General features: G+C 45.8%; 1 protein-coding gene across 1 annotated transcript in view; it reads left to right on the top strand.

Moving 5' to 3' along the window:
• The window catches only part of GALNT14 (polypeptide N-acetylgalactosaminyltransferase 14), a 499,381-nt gene that overhangs the window by 355,014 nt on the left and 127,516 nt on the right, over positions 1 to 16,851 (top strand). The window contains exon 3 of the mRNA XM_066595121.1: positions 5,496 to 5,594. Within this exon, the coding sequence (XP_066451218.1) occupies positions 5,496 to 5,594 (99 nt within the window). The remainder of the gene's footprint in view (positions 1 to 5,495; positions 5,595 to 16,851) is intronic.

Raw genomic sequence — 16,851 nt, 5'->3', positions numbered from 1 at the left:
GTTAATGTTTGCATGAGACTGGGATATACCTGTAAATGTATCAATCTATGTGGTATGCTGGAGAACATAAGTATGAGTGATTTGGGTGTGGTGAAAGGAGTCCATCACAGTGAGAGTAAGAGAGTTCCTGAGTCTCTGATCTTCGACGGTAGTGGAAGGAGTGAGTGCCGACCACATGAGGGTACCTTCAACCCTCATGTGGTGAAGTAATGGAGGAAGAAGAGTGGTTTCCTGAGTGTCCCAATGCCAGGAGCCAATAACGAGTGAGGAGAAAGAGAGACAGCGTGTAGCATGCAGAGGTACTCTTGTTAGCTTTTAATCTTCGGAGAGTCAATCCCTTCCCCCTTCCAGGAGCGGTCCCGGACAGATAACCAGGACTGTTGGGCCATTGTCATCCTGAGTCTGCCCTTCCTGGAGTAGTCCTGTACAAATCTCAAGATTCTAGGGTCAGTGTCATCCTGGGTTCCTCCCAGATCTACTTGTTTACGTGTGACCTGCATCGTGTATCCTAATACTTGTGTGCCCTGTCTTCAGTTAACTACAGTAAAGTTTGCCAGGCTCTGACTGTTCTCAGAGACTGAGGTACTTAATCATTACTTCGTGTGTGGACTCTATTCTTTACTGCCAACGGCTCATACCGGTTGAAAAGCAATGGTGGCGTCACGAGTGACAACCCTGCTATCTATTTAAATGTTTATTGGCCATCCCTATCCTAGGATAGGAAGAGGCCTAGTGGTGCTCGGGCCGAGGTCACGTGTACCCCTCCGGGAAGGAGCCTGGTAAGTGCCACCGTGACGAGTGACTGCTTTGCCCTCCCAGCTCCTCTACGTAGGACTCGTGTCTTGAGTGGAACCTCCGGTTCACCACACATAGAGGCCAGGACAGGCAGAGTTCGGGAAAGCTGGGCATTCAGTCAGAGTTGAACTGAGAGATAAACAGCTTACCCCCTTCTTGCTCCAGGACGTACATTTATGTCCTGCAGCATCGGGGTATTATGAAGAGAGATCACGGGGCGACCTCTCTTCATACAGCGCTGGCGTCAGCTGTTAATTACAGCTGACACTCGCGGGAAATAGCTGCAATCGGCTGAGCGGCCGATCGCGACTGTCAACCCTTTAAATGCCGCAGACAATTCGGGGGTCCCGTACGGTCCCTCCACGTGAGATCTCAGGGAGCTGTACAGGTGTCATGGCAGCCGGGGTCCTTCTGAAAGACCCAGTGCTACCTTAGCAGACTGCCTATCAAGCCGTCCCTGTGGGGTGGCTTGATACACTGCCTGTCAAATCGTAGTTTGGCGTAATGCTATAGCATTACGTTATACTGCAGGAGCGATCAAAGCATCGCTAGCTGTGGTCCCCCAGGAGGGCTAAAAAGTAAAAATCAGATCAATAAAGTTTTATTAATTGTAAAAAAAAAAGTAATAAAAGTTTAAATCACCCCTCTTTTGCCATATCTATAATTAAAAAATCTAAATCATAAAAGAAACATACATGTTTGGTATTGCCGCATCCGTAAAAGTCCGATCTATCAAAGTAGTGCATTATTTACCCCGTATGGTGAACGTCGTCCAAAAAAATAAAGAAAGAACGCCAGAAATGCACTTCTTCAGTCACCCTGTTTCCAAAAAAAAATGCAATAAAAAGCTATCAAAAAGTCGTACCGTATATACCGGCGTATAAGACGACTTTTGAACCCCGAAAAATCTGCTCTGAAGTCGGGGGTCGTCTTATACGCCGGTAATACCAAAAAAAAGTGTAAAAAAAAAAAATCATTACTCACCTCCCCCGGCGTTCTGTCGCGCTCCGGCAGGATGTCGCTCGCTCCTCGTCCCCGGCGCAGCATTGCTTTCTGAATGCAGGGCTTGAAATCCCCGCCTCCAGAAAGCTAATACACACGCCGTCAGCCAGTTACAGCCATTCAATGACAGCATTGAATGGCTGTGATTGGCTGAAGGCGCACGTGGCTTCAGCCAATCACACTATTCAATGACATCATTGAATGGCTGTGATTGGCTGAAGGCGCACGTGGCTTCAGCCAATCACACTATTCAATGACATCATTGAATGGCTGTGATTGGCTGAAGGCGCACGTGGCTTCAGCCAATCACAGCCATTCAATGCTGTCATTGAATAGTGTGATTGGCTGAAGCCACGTGCGCCTTCAGCCAATCACAGCCATTCAATGCTGTCATTGAATGGCTGTAACTGGCTGACGGCGTGTGTATTAGCTTTCTGGAGGCGGGGATTTCAAGCCCCGCATTCAGAAAGCAATGCTGCGCCGGGGACGAGGAGCGAGCGACATCCTGCCGGAGCGCGACAGAACGCCGGGGGAGGTGAGTACTGATTTTTTTTTTTTACACTGTATTACCGGCGTATAAGGTGAAAGTTGGGGGGTCGTCTTATACGCCCCGTCGCCTTATACGCCGGTATATACGGTATGTATTCCGAATTGGAACCAACGTAAACTACAGGACGTCCCACAAAAAATGAGCCCTTGCAGAATAATGTTGATGTAAAAAATAAAAAAGTTATTGCGCGCAGAAGATGGCGGCAGAATATAATTTAAAAAAATTAAATGTCTTTGAAAAGAAATAAAAGTACTACAGCAAAAAAAAAACTCTACAAGTTTGGTATCATAGTAATCGTGCCGACCCGTAGAATAAAGTTATCATGTCATGTTTGTTGCAGTTTATGCGCCGTAGAAACAAGACGCAGCGGAAGATGTCGGAATGACTTTTTTGTTTTTTCTTCATTTTACTCCACTTAGAATTTTTTTTACTTTTATCAACACATTATATGGTATAGTAAATGGCACCATTAAAAATACAACTCGGCCCGCAAAAAACAAGCCCTCATACAGCAACGGCGATGGATATATAGAGGAGTTACGATTTTATAAAGGGGAGGGGGGGGGGGGCGAAAATGGGAAAATAATGGGTCCGCGTCATTAAGGGGTTAAAGAAATGCTTTCACTGGAACAGTAGGAACTTTACTGCAAGTGTTGAGTGAACCAAAACAGTCAAATCTTTTTTGGGGTCAAACTCTTAAAATGCTTTTTGGGGGGAACCCGAAGCTCGGACAGTCCGCCTTGACTGAACCCGCTAAAGTAGAAGGAAAAACAAGGAGGGAAAGAAGGAAGAAGGAGGAAAAAGAAGAAGGAAAAATGATCTTTTCCTTCTTTTTCTTTCTCTGCATTAACGTTGCCTTAACAGCTTAGAAGTCCATAGATCCCCTCCTAAGTGACCCAAGTGTTATATAGGGCTCCTATGGCTCCTATTGGCGAAGTTTCATTTCATTCAAACTAACTCAGACCTAACTAAACTTTTAGTCAAAATTCGTGAAACCGGCCAAACCAAACTTTTTGAAAGTTTGCTCATCACTGTGTATTGCTCAGGAACTTTCCAAGAGGGGTGGCGTAAATATCCTAGGAAGGATTGTGATAGGCTGGGGACAGGAATGTTGGGTGCATGCGCTGTCACTTTAAGAAGGTAGGCTGAGCATGGAACGTACCCTATGGATACGAGCATAGGCAGGAACAATGATGCGCCATGTCCAACGGCCATCACAATAACCTTTTCCTCTTGTAGTTGTATGAGGACTTGTTTTTTGTAGGACCAGTTGAGTACAATTCAGTATTTATTTTTGTGTTTGGGGGAGGGAGCAGCGCCGCCATCATATTGTACATTACCAGACAGTTTAAAGGGGTTTCCTGGGAATTTAGAATTGTCCTCAGGATAGGGAATCAGTAGGTGGGGGTGCCGATAGTCCAACATAGAGAGTCATCTCTCTCTGTCAGACCCTCACAGAATAATTGACCTGTGACTAGGCTCCCCTTCAGATGTTCATCTCCGATCTCCCCGGTGAGGTCTGTTTTCTATCACATTAGATCCAATTAATTTCAACCTTTAGTGTTTGTCTTCGTTTGGCCCTTAGTTGCACCTTATTATCAGAACTGATGACGGTTTGGGGGCTCGTTGAGGTCTTTGTTGGAAAGGTCACAATTTAACATTTTAATAGAACTGGATATTCTGCGCAGAAGAGCATTTTTCTCTATAAGATGTACTAAGAAAGAGCAAAAGTCACAAAAAGTGCAAATGCAATTACGTCATAACAACCCAGATCTATGTAACAGTGACTCCACCAGCAGAATAGTGAGTGCAGCTCTGGAGTATAATACAGGATGTAACTCAGGATCAGTACAGGATAAGTAATGTATGTATACAGTGACTCCACCAGCAGAATAGTGAGTGCAGCTCTGGAGTATAATACAGGATGTAACTCAGGAGCAGTACAGGATAAGTAATGTATGTACACAGTGACTCCACCAGCAGAATAGTGAGTGCAGCTCTGGAGTATAATACAGGATGTAACTCAGGATCAGTACAGGATAAGTAATGTATGTACACAGTGACTCTACCAGCAGAATAGTGAGTGCAGCTCTGGAGTATAATACAGGATGTAATTCCAGATCAGTACAGGATAAGTAATGTATGTACACAGTGACTCCACCAGCAGAATAGTGAGTGCAGCTCTGGAGTATAATACAGGATGTAACTCAGGAGCAGTACAGGATAAGTAATGTATGTACACAGTGACTCCACCAGCAGAATAGTGAGTGCAGCTCTGGAGTATAATGCTGGATGTAACTCAGGAGCAGTACAGGATAAGTAATGTATGTACACAGTGACTCCACCAGCAGAATAGTGAGTGCAGCTCTGGAGTATAATACAGGATGTAACTCAGGATCAGTACAGGATAAGTAATGTATGTACACAGTGACTCCACCAGCAGAATAGTGAGTGCAGCTCTGGAGTATAATGCAGGATTTAACTCAGAAGCAGTACAGGATAAGTAATGTATGTACACAGTGACTCCACCAGCAGAATAGTGAGTGCAGCTCTGGAGTATAATGCTGGATGTAACTCAGGAGCTGTACAGGATAAGTAATGTATGTACATAGTGACTCCACCAGCAGAATAGTGAGTGCAGCTCTGGAGTATAATGCTGGATGTAACTCAGGAGCAGTACAGGATAAGTAATGTATGTACACAGTGACTCCACCAGCAGAATAGTGAGTGCAGCTCTGGAGTATAATGCAGGATTTAACTCAGAAGCAGTACAGGATAAGTAATGTATACATTGTTTGCTCAACTTTAATATAATACTGAAGTCTTGAGCAGAGGCGTAACTTGAAGCTTCTGGGCCCCAATGCAAAACCTGACACAGGGCCCCCAACTATAATGCTTTATTCATATTATTGGGTTCCCTATATGGAGAGAGAGGCCTTTTGGGCCCCATAAGGCTCCTGGGCCCGGGTGCAGCTGCATCCCCTATAGTCACGCCAGTAGTCTTGAGTATATGCTTTAACAAGAATCAGCATGAAAGAATCTTAGAATCCTCGGACTGTTGGATAAATGGGATTTCCACTAGTTGTGAATATAGATTTTGTTTCTATTTTGATGGATCCTCTTATTGGGTAATCGTTCTGTTTTTCAGATGTACAGAGCTGCACTACCCATCAAACCTTCCACCTACAAGCATCATTATTACCTTTCACAATGAGGCTCGATCCACGCTTCTGCGAACGATCAGGAGGTAAGATAAATCCTGTGACGGGAAGGTGTCGCTCGTTCACACATGGCGATGCGCTCTGTAAATCCCCATCACAGTGTTGCTTCTGCAGAGTGACATCGCAGGTTATCATCTGAAATGCCACTAATTAAAACACGCACCGCAACAGCCAAAAAGCTGCGCGGAGATGACAGTCGGGCTGAAGGTTGCTGCGATTCATGAAAGGAGGCGCTGACATTTCCTATTGAGCTGTCTCATTTCATTCGCTGGAATTTTCCAACAATTAGCTGAAGATGAGAACAGAAATCAATATAAATAGCAGCGTCTCCAGAGATAAATACCAGGAGCTCAGCGACTCCAAGACGTAAACAACATTTGCGTTTTAATGGAATATTTACTCTTATTCCAGATGCAGGATCTTATTATTTCTCTTTAACTAAGTCATTGGGCTTTAAAATTCTGCACCAAGCAAAAATATACCATAACACAGAGTACATGGCTGAGCTATCCCAGACAAACCCCTAAAGAAAGCAGAATAATAGCTGCACTACCGTTGGTGACCACTAGGCTCTCTAAAGTGCTCTTTTAAAAACTTTGTAATGTGTATGCTTTACTGAGTGCATATATACACTATATTGACAAATGTATTGGGCCCCCACCAATCCTGTGTTGTCAGGAGAAGGAAATATGCAAACCAGGTGTAGAGCTGACAACGTGGTCTAGTGGTGAGATGTCACCAAGTGTAGAGCTGACAATGGGGTCTGGTGGTGGGATGTCACCAGGTGTAGAGCTGACAACTGGGTCTGGTGGTGGGATGTCACCAGGTGTAAAGCTGACAACAGGGTCTGGTGGGGGGATGTCACCAGGTGTAGAGCTGACAACGGGGTCTGGTGGTGGGATGTCACCAGGTGTAGAGCTGACAACGGGGTCTGGTGGGGGGATGTCATCCGGTGTAGAGCTGACAACTGGGTCTGGTGGGGGATGTTACCAGGTGTAGAGCTGACAACAGGGTCTGGTGGGGGGATGTCACCAGGTGTAGAGCTGACAACGGGGTCTGGTGGTGGGATGTCACCAGGTGTAGAGCTGACAACGGGGTCTGGTGAGGGGGATGTCACCAGGTGTAGAGCTGACAACGGGGTCTGGTGGTGAGATGTCACCAAGTGTAGAGCTGACAATGGGGTCTGGTGGTGGGATGTCACCAGGTGTAGAGCTGACAACGGGGTCTGGTGGTGGGATGTTACCAGGTGTAGAGCAGACAATGGGGTCTGGTGGTGGGATGTTACCAGGTGTAGAGCAGACAATGAGGTCTGGTGATGGGATGTCACCAGGTGTAGAGCTGACAACGGGGTCTGGTGGGGGGATGTCACCAGGTGTAGAGCTGACAACGGGGTCTGGTGGGGGGATGTCATCCGGTGTAGAGCTAACAACGGGGTCTGGTGGGGAGATGTCACCAGGTGTAGAGCTGACAACGGGGTCTGGTGGGGAGATGTCACCAGGTATAGAGCTGACAACGGGGTCTGGTGGTGGGATGTCACCAGGTGTAGAGCTGACAACGGGGTCTGGTGGGGGGATGTCATCCGGTGTAGAGCTGACAACGGGGTCTGGTGGGGAGATGTCACCAGGTGTAGAGCTGACAACGGGGTCTGGTGGTGGGATGTCACCAGGTATAGAGCTGACAATGGGGTCTGGTGGGGGGATGTCAGCAGGTGTAGAGCTGACAACAGGGTCTGGTGGTGGGATGTCAGCAGGTGTAGAGCAGACAACGGGGTCTGGTGGTGGGATGTCACCAGGTGTAGAGCTGACAACGGGGTCTGGTTGTGGGATGTCACCAGGTGTAGAGCTGACAACGGGGTCTGGTGGGGAGATGTCACCAGGTATAGAGCTGACAATGGGTTCTGGTGGTGGGATGTCACCAGGTGTAGAGCTGACAACGGGGTCTGGTGGGGTGATGTCACCAGGTGTAGAGCTGACAATGTGGTCTGGTGGTGAGATGTCACCAGGTCTAGAGCTGACAATGGCGTCTGGTGGGGGGATTACACCAGGTGTAGGTCTGACAATGGGGTTTGGTGGGGGATGCTGCTCGGGTGTGGTGGTTGCCTGAAGAGCAGTTTCTATGTGACTGTATCATCCCAACAGTGAAGTTTGGAGGAGGTTCTGTTATGGTGGTGGTGGGGCGCGGGTTTGCTAGGAAGGACTAGGACCATTGGTTATAGTGAAGTCCACCGTCAACACATCAGTGTACAGAGACATCCCGGACAATGTAGCATCACCTACCATGTGGTAATACTTTGGTGCAGCTCCATGTCTCTACCAACATGACCGAGCGCCATGTCATACAGTACACAGTGTTGAGGCTTGCTTTGAGAAATCCAAAGTCTGGATCTCAATCCAAACCAGAATGCCAAATCCTAGCACGCCCAACACGCCCATCCTCCATCCCCCCATCACTATCTGAAGCTCTCCCCAAGAAATGGAGGCAAATCCCTGCACACATCTATGGGAAAGCAGCGGCGGAGGGTTACCGCAGTCATTGGGGCCAAAGGCAGCCCAAAGCCATATTGAAAAATGTGAATTAAATAAAATTTCCTCACCTTCTACATGCATCCTAGTACTTCTGTCAACACAGTGTATTACAGGGACGTTGTGGATTGGACATTTACTAACTGAAGGGCCGACATTATATACCGCTGGTGTTTCACTTTAATGGACTCAGTTTTGACTTCACGGAAAGCACAATATTATATCCGTCCAAATCCTAATAATGCCGCTCTGTATAATAGATGGAGAACGTCTCTGCTAAACATGTAAGGTTAGAATATCAGCAGCTGGACAGCTCAAAACTCAGCGTGTACACGAGCCGCCCCTGCAGGGCCGCTCCTGCCGAGATCCGAGACAAGCGACTGCAGCACATCTGTGGAACAATCTGTCTTTACAGGCAAAGGGGGTGAAGAGAGGAACCTGAACCCAGCGGGACGCTTCTGCTGACACTGTACCCGTGGATGGGAGATGCTGCGACAATCTGTCTGCTTGGAGTCATCTGGAACAATGCAACAATGTAAAGGATCTCTCCAGTTTTGTGTCTATTTTCGTCCGGACCATTAAAGGAAATGGTTACATGTGGGTTACTAACAGTTCTCATTGTCATCACGCGGACGGTGACTCTTGGTGACCTCATGGATTGTCTTATCTTCTGTTTTGGATCTTAAGGTTTGTCAAAAACATCCAGGACTGAAAATTATAGAAAAGAAGCAAACATCCAGGACTGCTGCTGTTGTCCCCATCCAGTCCTATTACTCTTTGTTTGTCAACACTACTAGATAGAATTGTCTTCTCCTATGATCTGGGTCTTCTCATGAGGCCTCTTGCCCACGGCCGTGACGGACTCTGCCAGTGGAATATCGCAGCAGAGTCCGTCACGGCGCCCCCCAAAGACCCCATACTCAGCTCTCCGGATCCGCCACTCGGATCCCGTCTGGCAAGCCGGCGTGTATATGTAGTACAGCGCATGACGCGCCGGCAGGGGGTGATGACACATAATCACAGGTCGCTGTGTGACGGCCGGCCAAAAGTTGGGCCAGGGCCTTGTCTACCGTTGTATAGCATCCCCTCTTCTTGTTTAGAATAGTCTGTAAATGCTAGAGCTTTGGGAGAGGAAGGTTGTCCCGTTCTTGTCTGATGCAGGAGTCTAGCTGCTCCACAGTCCTTCGTTTCATAAGGCTCCATATGTTTTCTATTAGTAAAGGCTCTGGACTGCAGGCGTTCAGCCTCTGGATTCTTCTTCTATGCCGTCAGGCTGCTGTGATGGATGGATTAATGACTGATCCACAAAGTTTTACATTACAATGACTGTTATGTTTTGTTTGCTGTACCCTGCCTGACCACATGGTGCGCCGTTGAGAGAAAGAGAATCCTATATGAAGACAACTATAGTCCCACCCTACATGTCAGTCCCATACATCAACCGATATAACAAACCCAAAAATAAATGTCCAAGACAGGACTGCAGAGATCGATCATTAACAAATTGTTTATTGAGGATCACAAAAATAATAAAAGCATTTTAAAAACAGAAGATTAAGGAAATGCAGCAATAATCCAAGAAAAATACCTCCGGTCACACATATAAGAAGTTTCCAAAATCATGCGTACATCAACCTACAGAAGGCGCAACCAATCTCAGTGTCATGCATATAGTCGAGTGTTACCATGTAATGGGGATCTGGGAATCCCTGACCCTGACACGGTGGTGCGATCATCGTGCACGTTTCGCCCTTAGCTTCGCCAAGGGGTACGATGACTGTTATGTTTTGCTTGCTATACCCTGCCTGGCCACATGGTGCGCTGTTAGGAAGAATCAGCACAGAATGTTGGACCTTAACATAACAAAGTGGTGTTTCCCTTTTAATGCGGCCGATCGCTCACATTTGGACAATACTAACCTTTTCTAATACATTGTCTCACACCAGCATTTAGTTTCAGGCACTTATATTCATGGAATTTGTGATTAAGTGAAGGCTGAAATCAAATTAGAGTTAAAGGAAAAAGTAATTCAATTCTTATGGATGACTGAACTATGATTAGATTTCACTTAACAGTCATCTATTATTTTTCTAAGCTGCGTACATTTTCTATTATAAAAATGCAGATTTCAGAAGAAAGAACTTTACCGGCTTTTTTTGGTTACTTTTTTTATATATACGTATTTTGGACTGTTTTTTGCATCCTGTAAGAGGAATGAGGGGTTGGAGGCTCCGGGTCTCCCAGCTCTCCTGGATTTGTTAGGACAGTCCAGACAGCCCAGGTTTGGGGGGCCGTCCCGCCATCCCACCATCCCAGGGGTCAGGGGTTAGGTGTGCAGGGTTGGCCAGAAATTGAGTAAAATAAAAAGTAGCCTATACTCACCCTTTTGTTCTCCCCGTTGCTCAGCAGGAATGAGAGGTTATTATTAGTGAGGGGGGACATGTTGGGTCACTATTACTGAGGGGGGTATGCAAGAGTATTGTTTACTGAGCAAGGATGTGTGGGGGCACTTTTACTTTGAAAGGGTCATTAATTGGCACTATTACTATGTGTGCCGTATGGGTGCATCAATATGGGGTACTATTACAGTGATGGGAAAACTAAGGGGCACTTTTACTGTGAGAGGGTTACTTAGAGGCACTATTACTGTGAGGGAGGTCACTAAGAGGCACTATCATTGTGAGGGGGGAACTAAGGAGAACTATCACTATGAGAGTTTCACTTGGAAGGACTATTACTGTGAGGGGGTCACTATGGAGCACTATTAATGTGAGGGCATCACTTAGAGGCACTATTACTGTAAGGGGGTCACTAGCAGGCACTTTTAATGTGCAGTGGTCACTTAGAGGCACTATTGTTTGGAGGGGGACATTAAGGGAAACTATTTCTGTGAGAGGGTCACGCAGAGGTGCTATTACAGTGAGGAGATTACTAAAGGGCACTATTACTGAGAGGTGACTAAGTGGTGCTATTACTGTAAGGGGGCACACAAAGGCTGTTCTGTTGCTTTAATAAAAGGCTTGTGACCTAATGCAAGAAAAAAATTGCCTCGAAGGATTCAAGTTGAGCATGAATGTTTTTTTTTCCTTTTAAGGACTTGCCGGCTAGCAATTGCGTAGTTTTCCTTTAGTCTAGGTGGACATTGCAAAATCCGCATCAGGTTTTTCTGCATGGATTGCGCCTAAAAAATGCAGTGTAAACCTACAGCTGAGCCATGGATTTCGGCCGCGGCCATGCACGTGTATACCTGCGGTTCGTCCGGTAAATTTAGCCCTTTTCAATGGGCAAATCTGACTGTGGAATTTACACCATGGGTTCCACATGAATCCGACAGAACTGACACATCACTACTTTATATGCCGCAGGCAGACTTCAGATCCACGCTGTATAGAGGCTACATTCTTCACTACATAGGAAGAAACCAATATTATGAATGACACATTAAAGGGGAGGTGACACTCTACAGATTTGGGGCCGAGGAATGTCACACCATGTCTCTGACGCCCGCAGACCTCTATGGGGCATTATTATACCTCCACATGCCTGCAGTTTCATACATAAGGCTAAGTCATGTGCTAATATGCGGCAGCGGTGCCACAAGCCTTTATGCTGCTTGAGGCAAAGTGTGAAACTCCCCTCCCACAGCAAGAAAAACACTGATTATACAGACATTGAAAGTACCAATACACAGGATACCCAACACATCTGAAGCATTGGGACTTGTCTGAAGTGACACAGTAATAGTGCCCCCAATAATATATAGCAACCCTCATAATGGTCTCAGTAGTCATAGTGACCCCATTAATTTCCCCATCGGTAATATTAACCCCGGCAAGGGCCCCATTAGTAAAAGTGACCCCCCATAGAGGCCCCATTAGTAATAATGACCCCCATAGAGACCCCAGTAGTAAGTGTGCCCCATAGTGGACCCAGTAGTAATGGTCTCCCCCCCCCCCCCCCCGTACTGGACCTGTAGCTGCAACACAACCCCACAAGCAGAGCACAAACTCTGTCACAGCACTGGTCAGGCAACCATCATACTGTAATCAGTCTGTGACCCCTGACCTCTTCCCCTGGAGTCTGCACTGCATATAAGCCGGTGTCTGCGTGCAGGAATGCAGACACTGGGGGGAGGTCAGGGGTCACAGACTGATTACAGCATGGTGACCGCCTACACCGGAGCTGCAGACAAAGTGAATGCACTGCTTATGAGGTTCCGGCTCACAGCTGCAAATTATTTTTTAGCAGCCGTTTCTTATGGCAAGTGAAAAATAAATACCGTCCAGGGGGCAACCGTAGTGCCGCCCTTCTGAGGTCTTGTAGAGGCTCTTGTGGCCTCATGGACTGGCGGCCCCTGTATCAGGCATTCTCTCCTATATAGATTGCTTCTTTAGTACAACATATTCCAATAATGCTCCCGCCCAGAGCGCCATACGGGGGCGCAGGGAATCCTCGCGGGCACAGATGCCTCCTGATGCCACTATTCAGCCTCTTTTACAGGGTGCTGCTGTGTACACAAGAGCCGGGAATACTGAATGAACGGTGCGAATGTCGTTTCCAGAAGGATTTTTTCCATTTGAAGTCTTTGATCTCGTTACTGAACTGTAATATTTCATTGCACTTTTCATTTGCCGTTCCCTTTAACCAGTGTCCTTGAGCAGTGATTTTCCGCCAGTCTTAATGCACAGTTTGGACTGTAACTCTTCCGTCGGCGCAGATCGCTGTCAGCCGGTAATGACTCTTCCTCTGCTGCCCTTGAAGAGGTGCATTTTCCTCAGCTTTAATAACATTATTTGTATTGTTTTACGATTTTTCCATTTTTATTGGCTGCAGTTTCATCGAGATTCCACTATTTCTATTATTTCTAGATGGCGGCTGCCCACTGACATTTAATCAGCGGATGTAAACTACCCCTTATTCCTGTCGGCAGACCTATGCTGCTATCTTGTATTTGTCTACTGGGATTTCTTCGCTCCATTGGAGATTATCTTGATTTACAAACATTTCATACATTGTTGCTGCTTTGTAGCCAAATATGGGATATACATAAAATGGAAGCAAGAGTCCGGATTAACCAAGCCCTAACTGTGGAGGGGCACTGCAGAATCTTTGCTATTGCCATCTATTGGGGTATTGTCCGTTGGATCTTATTTAGTTATCTGATTCTGCGGGGTCTGCAATTCATTTAGGGGTCTGGTCTGGGGTCTAAATTAATTTATAGGCCTGGTCTGCAATGTATTTAGTGGTCTGGGGGCTGAGATTCATTTTGGGGGCATACCCTGGAGTCTGTAGTTCATTTAGGGGTCTGAAGTTTGAAATTCATTTGGCGGTCTGGTGTGGTGTCTGCAATTTATTTCAGGGTCTGGTCTGGGGTCTGCATTTTTATTTAGGGGTCTGAACTGGGATCAGGAATTCATTTAGAGGTCTGGTCTAGAGTCTGCAATTTATTTAGGGGCCTGGTGTGGGTTCTGTCAATTAATTTAGGGGCCTGGTCTGGGGTCTGAAATTCATTTAGGGGTCTCATCTGAGGTCTGCATTTCCCTATAGCATTCAGGCACTGAGTTGGAGCCTCAGGTGTAGCAGTCGCAGGTCTTGAGAGTAGCCAGGAAAGAAGCAGGGTCAGCAACGAGAGGTCTCGTGTCACGGTACAAATGAAGGAGGTGGGTAGCGTTGTCAGAAGGGAAGCCAGAAGTCAGTATCAGAAGGTCTCAGTTTAGATAGCAGATTAGGAGGCAGCAGTGGCGCTAGATCAAAGTTTGTGAAGCACAATAATCACGCACGTAAGCAGGTGCAGGGTCAGGCTTTTATAGTTAGCCTAGTTGGGAACTGGGCGAACTAGAAAAAGGGACCAGGCCAGGGAACACAGGATCATTGTTATGCTTTAGCAGAAGAGCTATCCAAGGGCTGGATGGCCTAGTGAAGAGAGCTGCCGACCGGAGTGCAGAAGATTGTGGGTTTAAGCCCTGACACTCCAGTTCATCAGTTCATTTAGGGAATCTGGCCTGGGGTCTGCATCTTTATTTAGGGATCTGGTCTGGTTTATAAATCAGAATCAACACAATGGAAAAAAAGGAAATAGACAGGAATCAATGACCTGAGGTTGAGGTGAGGTTTGTACCAGTTGGCATGGTCAAACAGAGAGAGAAGGAAGAGCGGGAAGCTTTGGGTTGGGGGTTGGACAGTGGCTTTGGATCATAGAGACGTGAATCACCGCAAAAGAGAGTGTCATCAGACTGTGACGAAGGAACAATATTCAGTGAGGCAGATTCACTAGAAAGGGTTTTAACATATTCATCGGATGTCTCCGAATGTCTCAAAAGTGGAGGCCTCATTTGTTAGCAGAACGAAGTACCCAATGGAGACCACAGCTGTACGATGTAAATGTGGACTTATGCCTGATGACTTCAGTGACAAGACCACCTTTTTTTTTTTAAATCTGTTCTACCTTTCAAATTTGTACCATATAAAACAAGTAAATTGGCGCCGCCGATGGTCACATGATACGTTCTGCAGGGAATACAATGGAGCAATTAATATCCACAATTCCCTCATGAGGCGCCGAGATGTGCGATTCATATTTATCAGCAACAAGTAAATTAACTTCTCACGGCAGCCGACGGGAGCGGTCCTAATACTGTCTCACTATTGTCTCATCAAAGAAATTGTAATTCTCCGATTGATATTGTTATTAACACGGAGCATTAGCATAAGCAGCATCTGCTCCACATGTGACTCCGAAGGTATTACATAGCCGTAAATCACGGAGAAAATATGTGGGAGGACAAATTACCCGTCTCAATTTAGAATACAATATGTGCCGCTGCATAAACTTATCTCACGCTTTTCTCCAAATTGTCAGTTTATATTTCCATTTATCTGACAGCTTTTCTGATAACAGAGTGAAAAAAATAATTAACCATTGCATTATATATAGCTGGAGGCAAACAAGGAGAAACGTACCAGACATTACTGGGATTCAATCATTCAATTCGGAGATCACTGGTTATTATTATTATCACAGGGCTGGAATTCCCTGATACACTTATACACATACTAGCATAATACTGCCCCCTATGTACAAGAATATAACCAAGGTGTTTCCCTGAAAATAAGCCCTACCCCTAAATTAAGCCCTACCCTGTTTTTTGAGGGGGGAGGGTGAAATATAGGCCCTACCCAAAAATAAGCCCTAGCTACACTACATGAAAAAAGAAAGAGCAGTTCTTACCTGTCCGGGTCCCCCCCGCTGGTCTTCAAAATTCCACCAGGCTTTCTTGCAGTTCTCAGCCGCCAACAACTTGATGGTAACAGGGTTTGTAAACCCGCCTCCGACAAGTGATTGCACTGATTGGTTTTCGAGTGCAACAGCTCAGCCAATCACTGTAACGATCGATGAACCAATCACAGCCATTCAATGCTTCAGGTTGTAAGCAAGTGCTTAGGACCGCATTTCTGAGGCTCTAACACTCTATGCCACACAGGGCTCTCTAAGCTGAGAAAAGGTTTATGTAAACCAAGACAAACTCCCACACACCTACCTTAGGCAGTTGTATGTAGTCAATCTGCAGTCTCTGGAATGGGTTGACTCAGGTGCAGCTCATGCATCCCTGCACAAACCTGGTCGCAGCATTGTTAAATCTTGAGGCAATCCAAATAAGAGACACTACACCAAACATTACTTCCTTTGACTGCTGAGTTGGTTCATGGCTCAAATGTCATTTTTTCATATTTTCAACCGCAATATCTCAATTATGTGCAAAAATACTGCACACATTTTTGATGAGATAAACATTTCCATTTGCTTATTTTATTCTGGATGCACATTGCAAAACTTTAGTTTTTTTTAACCATTTAGGAGACGTACAAAATTTAACATCACTTATCAACATTTTGAGGAACACTTTGTTCTCCTTCACCAAGCCAAGATTGCAAAGGCTCACAGGTGTCAGAATGACCCCATTTTCAAAAATACACCCCTTAATGTATTCACTGAGGGGGTCAGGAGGATTTTGACCCCACAGTTTCTTTTCAGGAGTTAATGCAGAGAAAAAAGAGGAGAAAAAATACAATTTTGTATTTTCGTTTTTCATTTTAAAGACAGTTTTTTTTCTGTAGTGCACATGAAAATGAGGATTGCACCCCAAAATGGATCCCCCTGTTTGTCCTGTGTTCAGAGACATACACATTGTGGCTCTAATCTTATGCCTGGATGCGCAATGGGGTCTAAAACGAAAGGAGCAGCCGGTGGCTTTCAGAACAGACATTTTGCTTGAAGGTGATTTAGACCCCATTGCCCACTTGTAGAGCCCTTGAGCAGCCAAAACGATGGAGAACCCCCACAAATGACATCATTTAGAAAACTAAACCCCTTAACGAATTCATCTAGGGGTGTACTGCGTATTTTGACCGCATAGTTTTTGAATGCATCTAAGCAAAGCAGAACGCAAAAATTATGATTTTCAGATTTTTGGAAATTGTGTCATTTTAAAAACAGTTTTTTTTGTACAGCATACATATCAATTAAGACTTTCACCCATAAATAGATACCCCTGTTTGTCCAGGGGTTCAGAAACATACCCATTGTGGCCCTAATCTTCTATCTGTATGCACAATGGGGTCCAAACCAAAAGGAGCATCGAACTTCAACAGTCTTTAAAGTTTTACCTGATCGCCATTATCCATTGGATAACGACGATCACGTGACCGGAGACTGCTCCCCGTGGCCCTTGGTCACTGCTCCAGGCTCTTGGCTACTTTTAGT

The sequence above is a fragment of the Eleutherodactylus coqui genome, chromosome 3, assembly GCF_035609145.1.
Source record: "Eleutherodactylus coqui strain aEleCoq1 chromosome 3, aEleCoq1.hap1, whole genome shotgun sequence".
In the NCBI taxonomy this organism is placed as follows: domain Eukaryota; kingdom Metazoa; phylum Chordata; class Amphibia; order Anura; family Eleutherodactylidae; genus Eleutherodactylus; species Eleutherodactylus coqui.
Note: the sequence above shows the minus strand (reverse complement) of the source record. Positions and strands in the feature narration are given on the sequence as shown.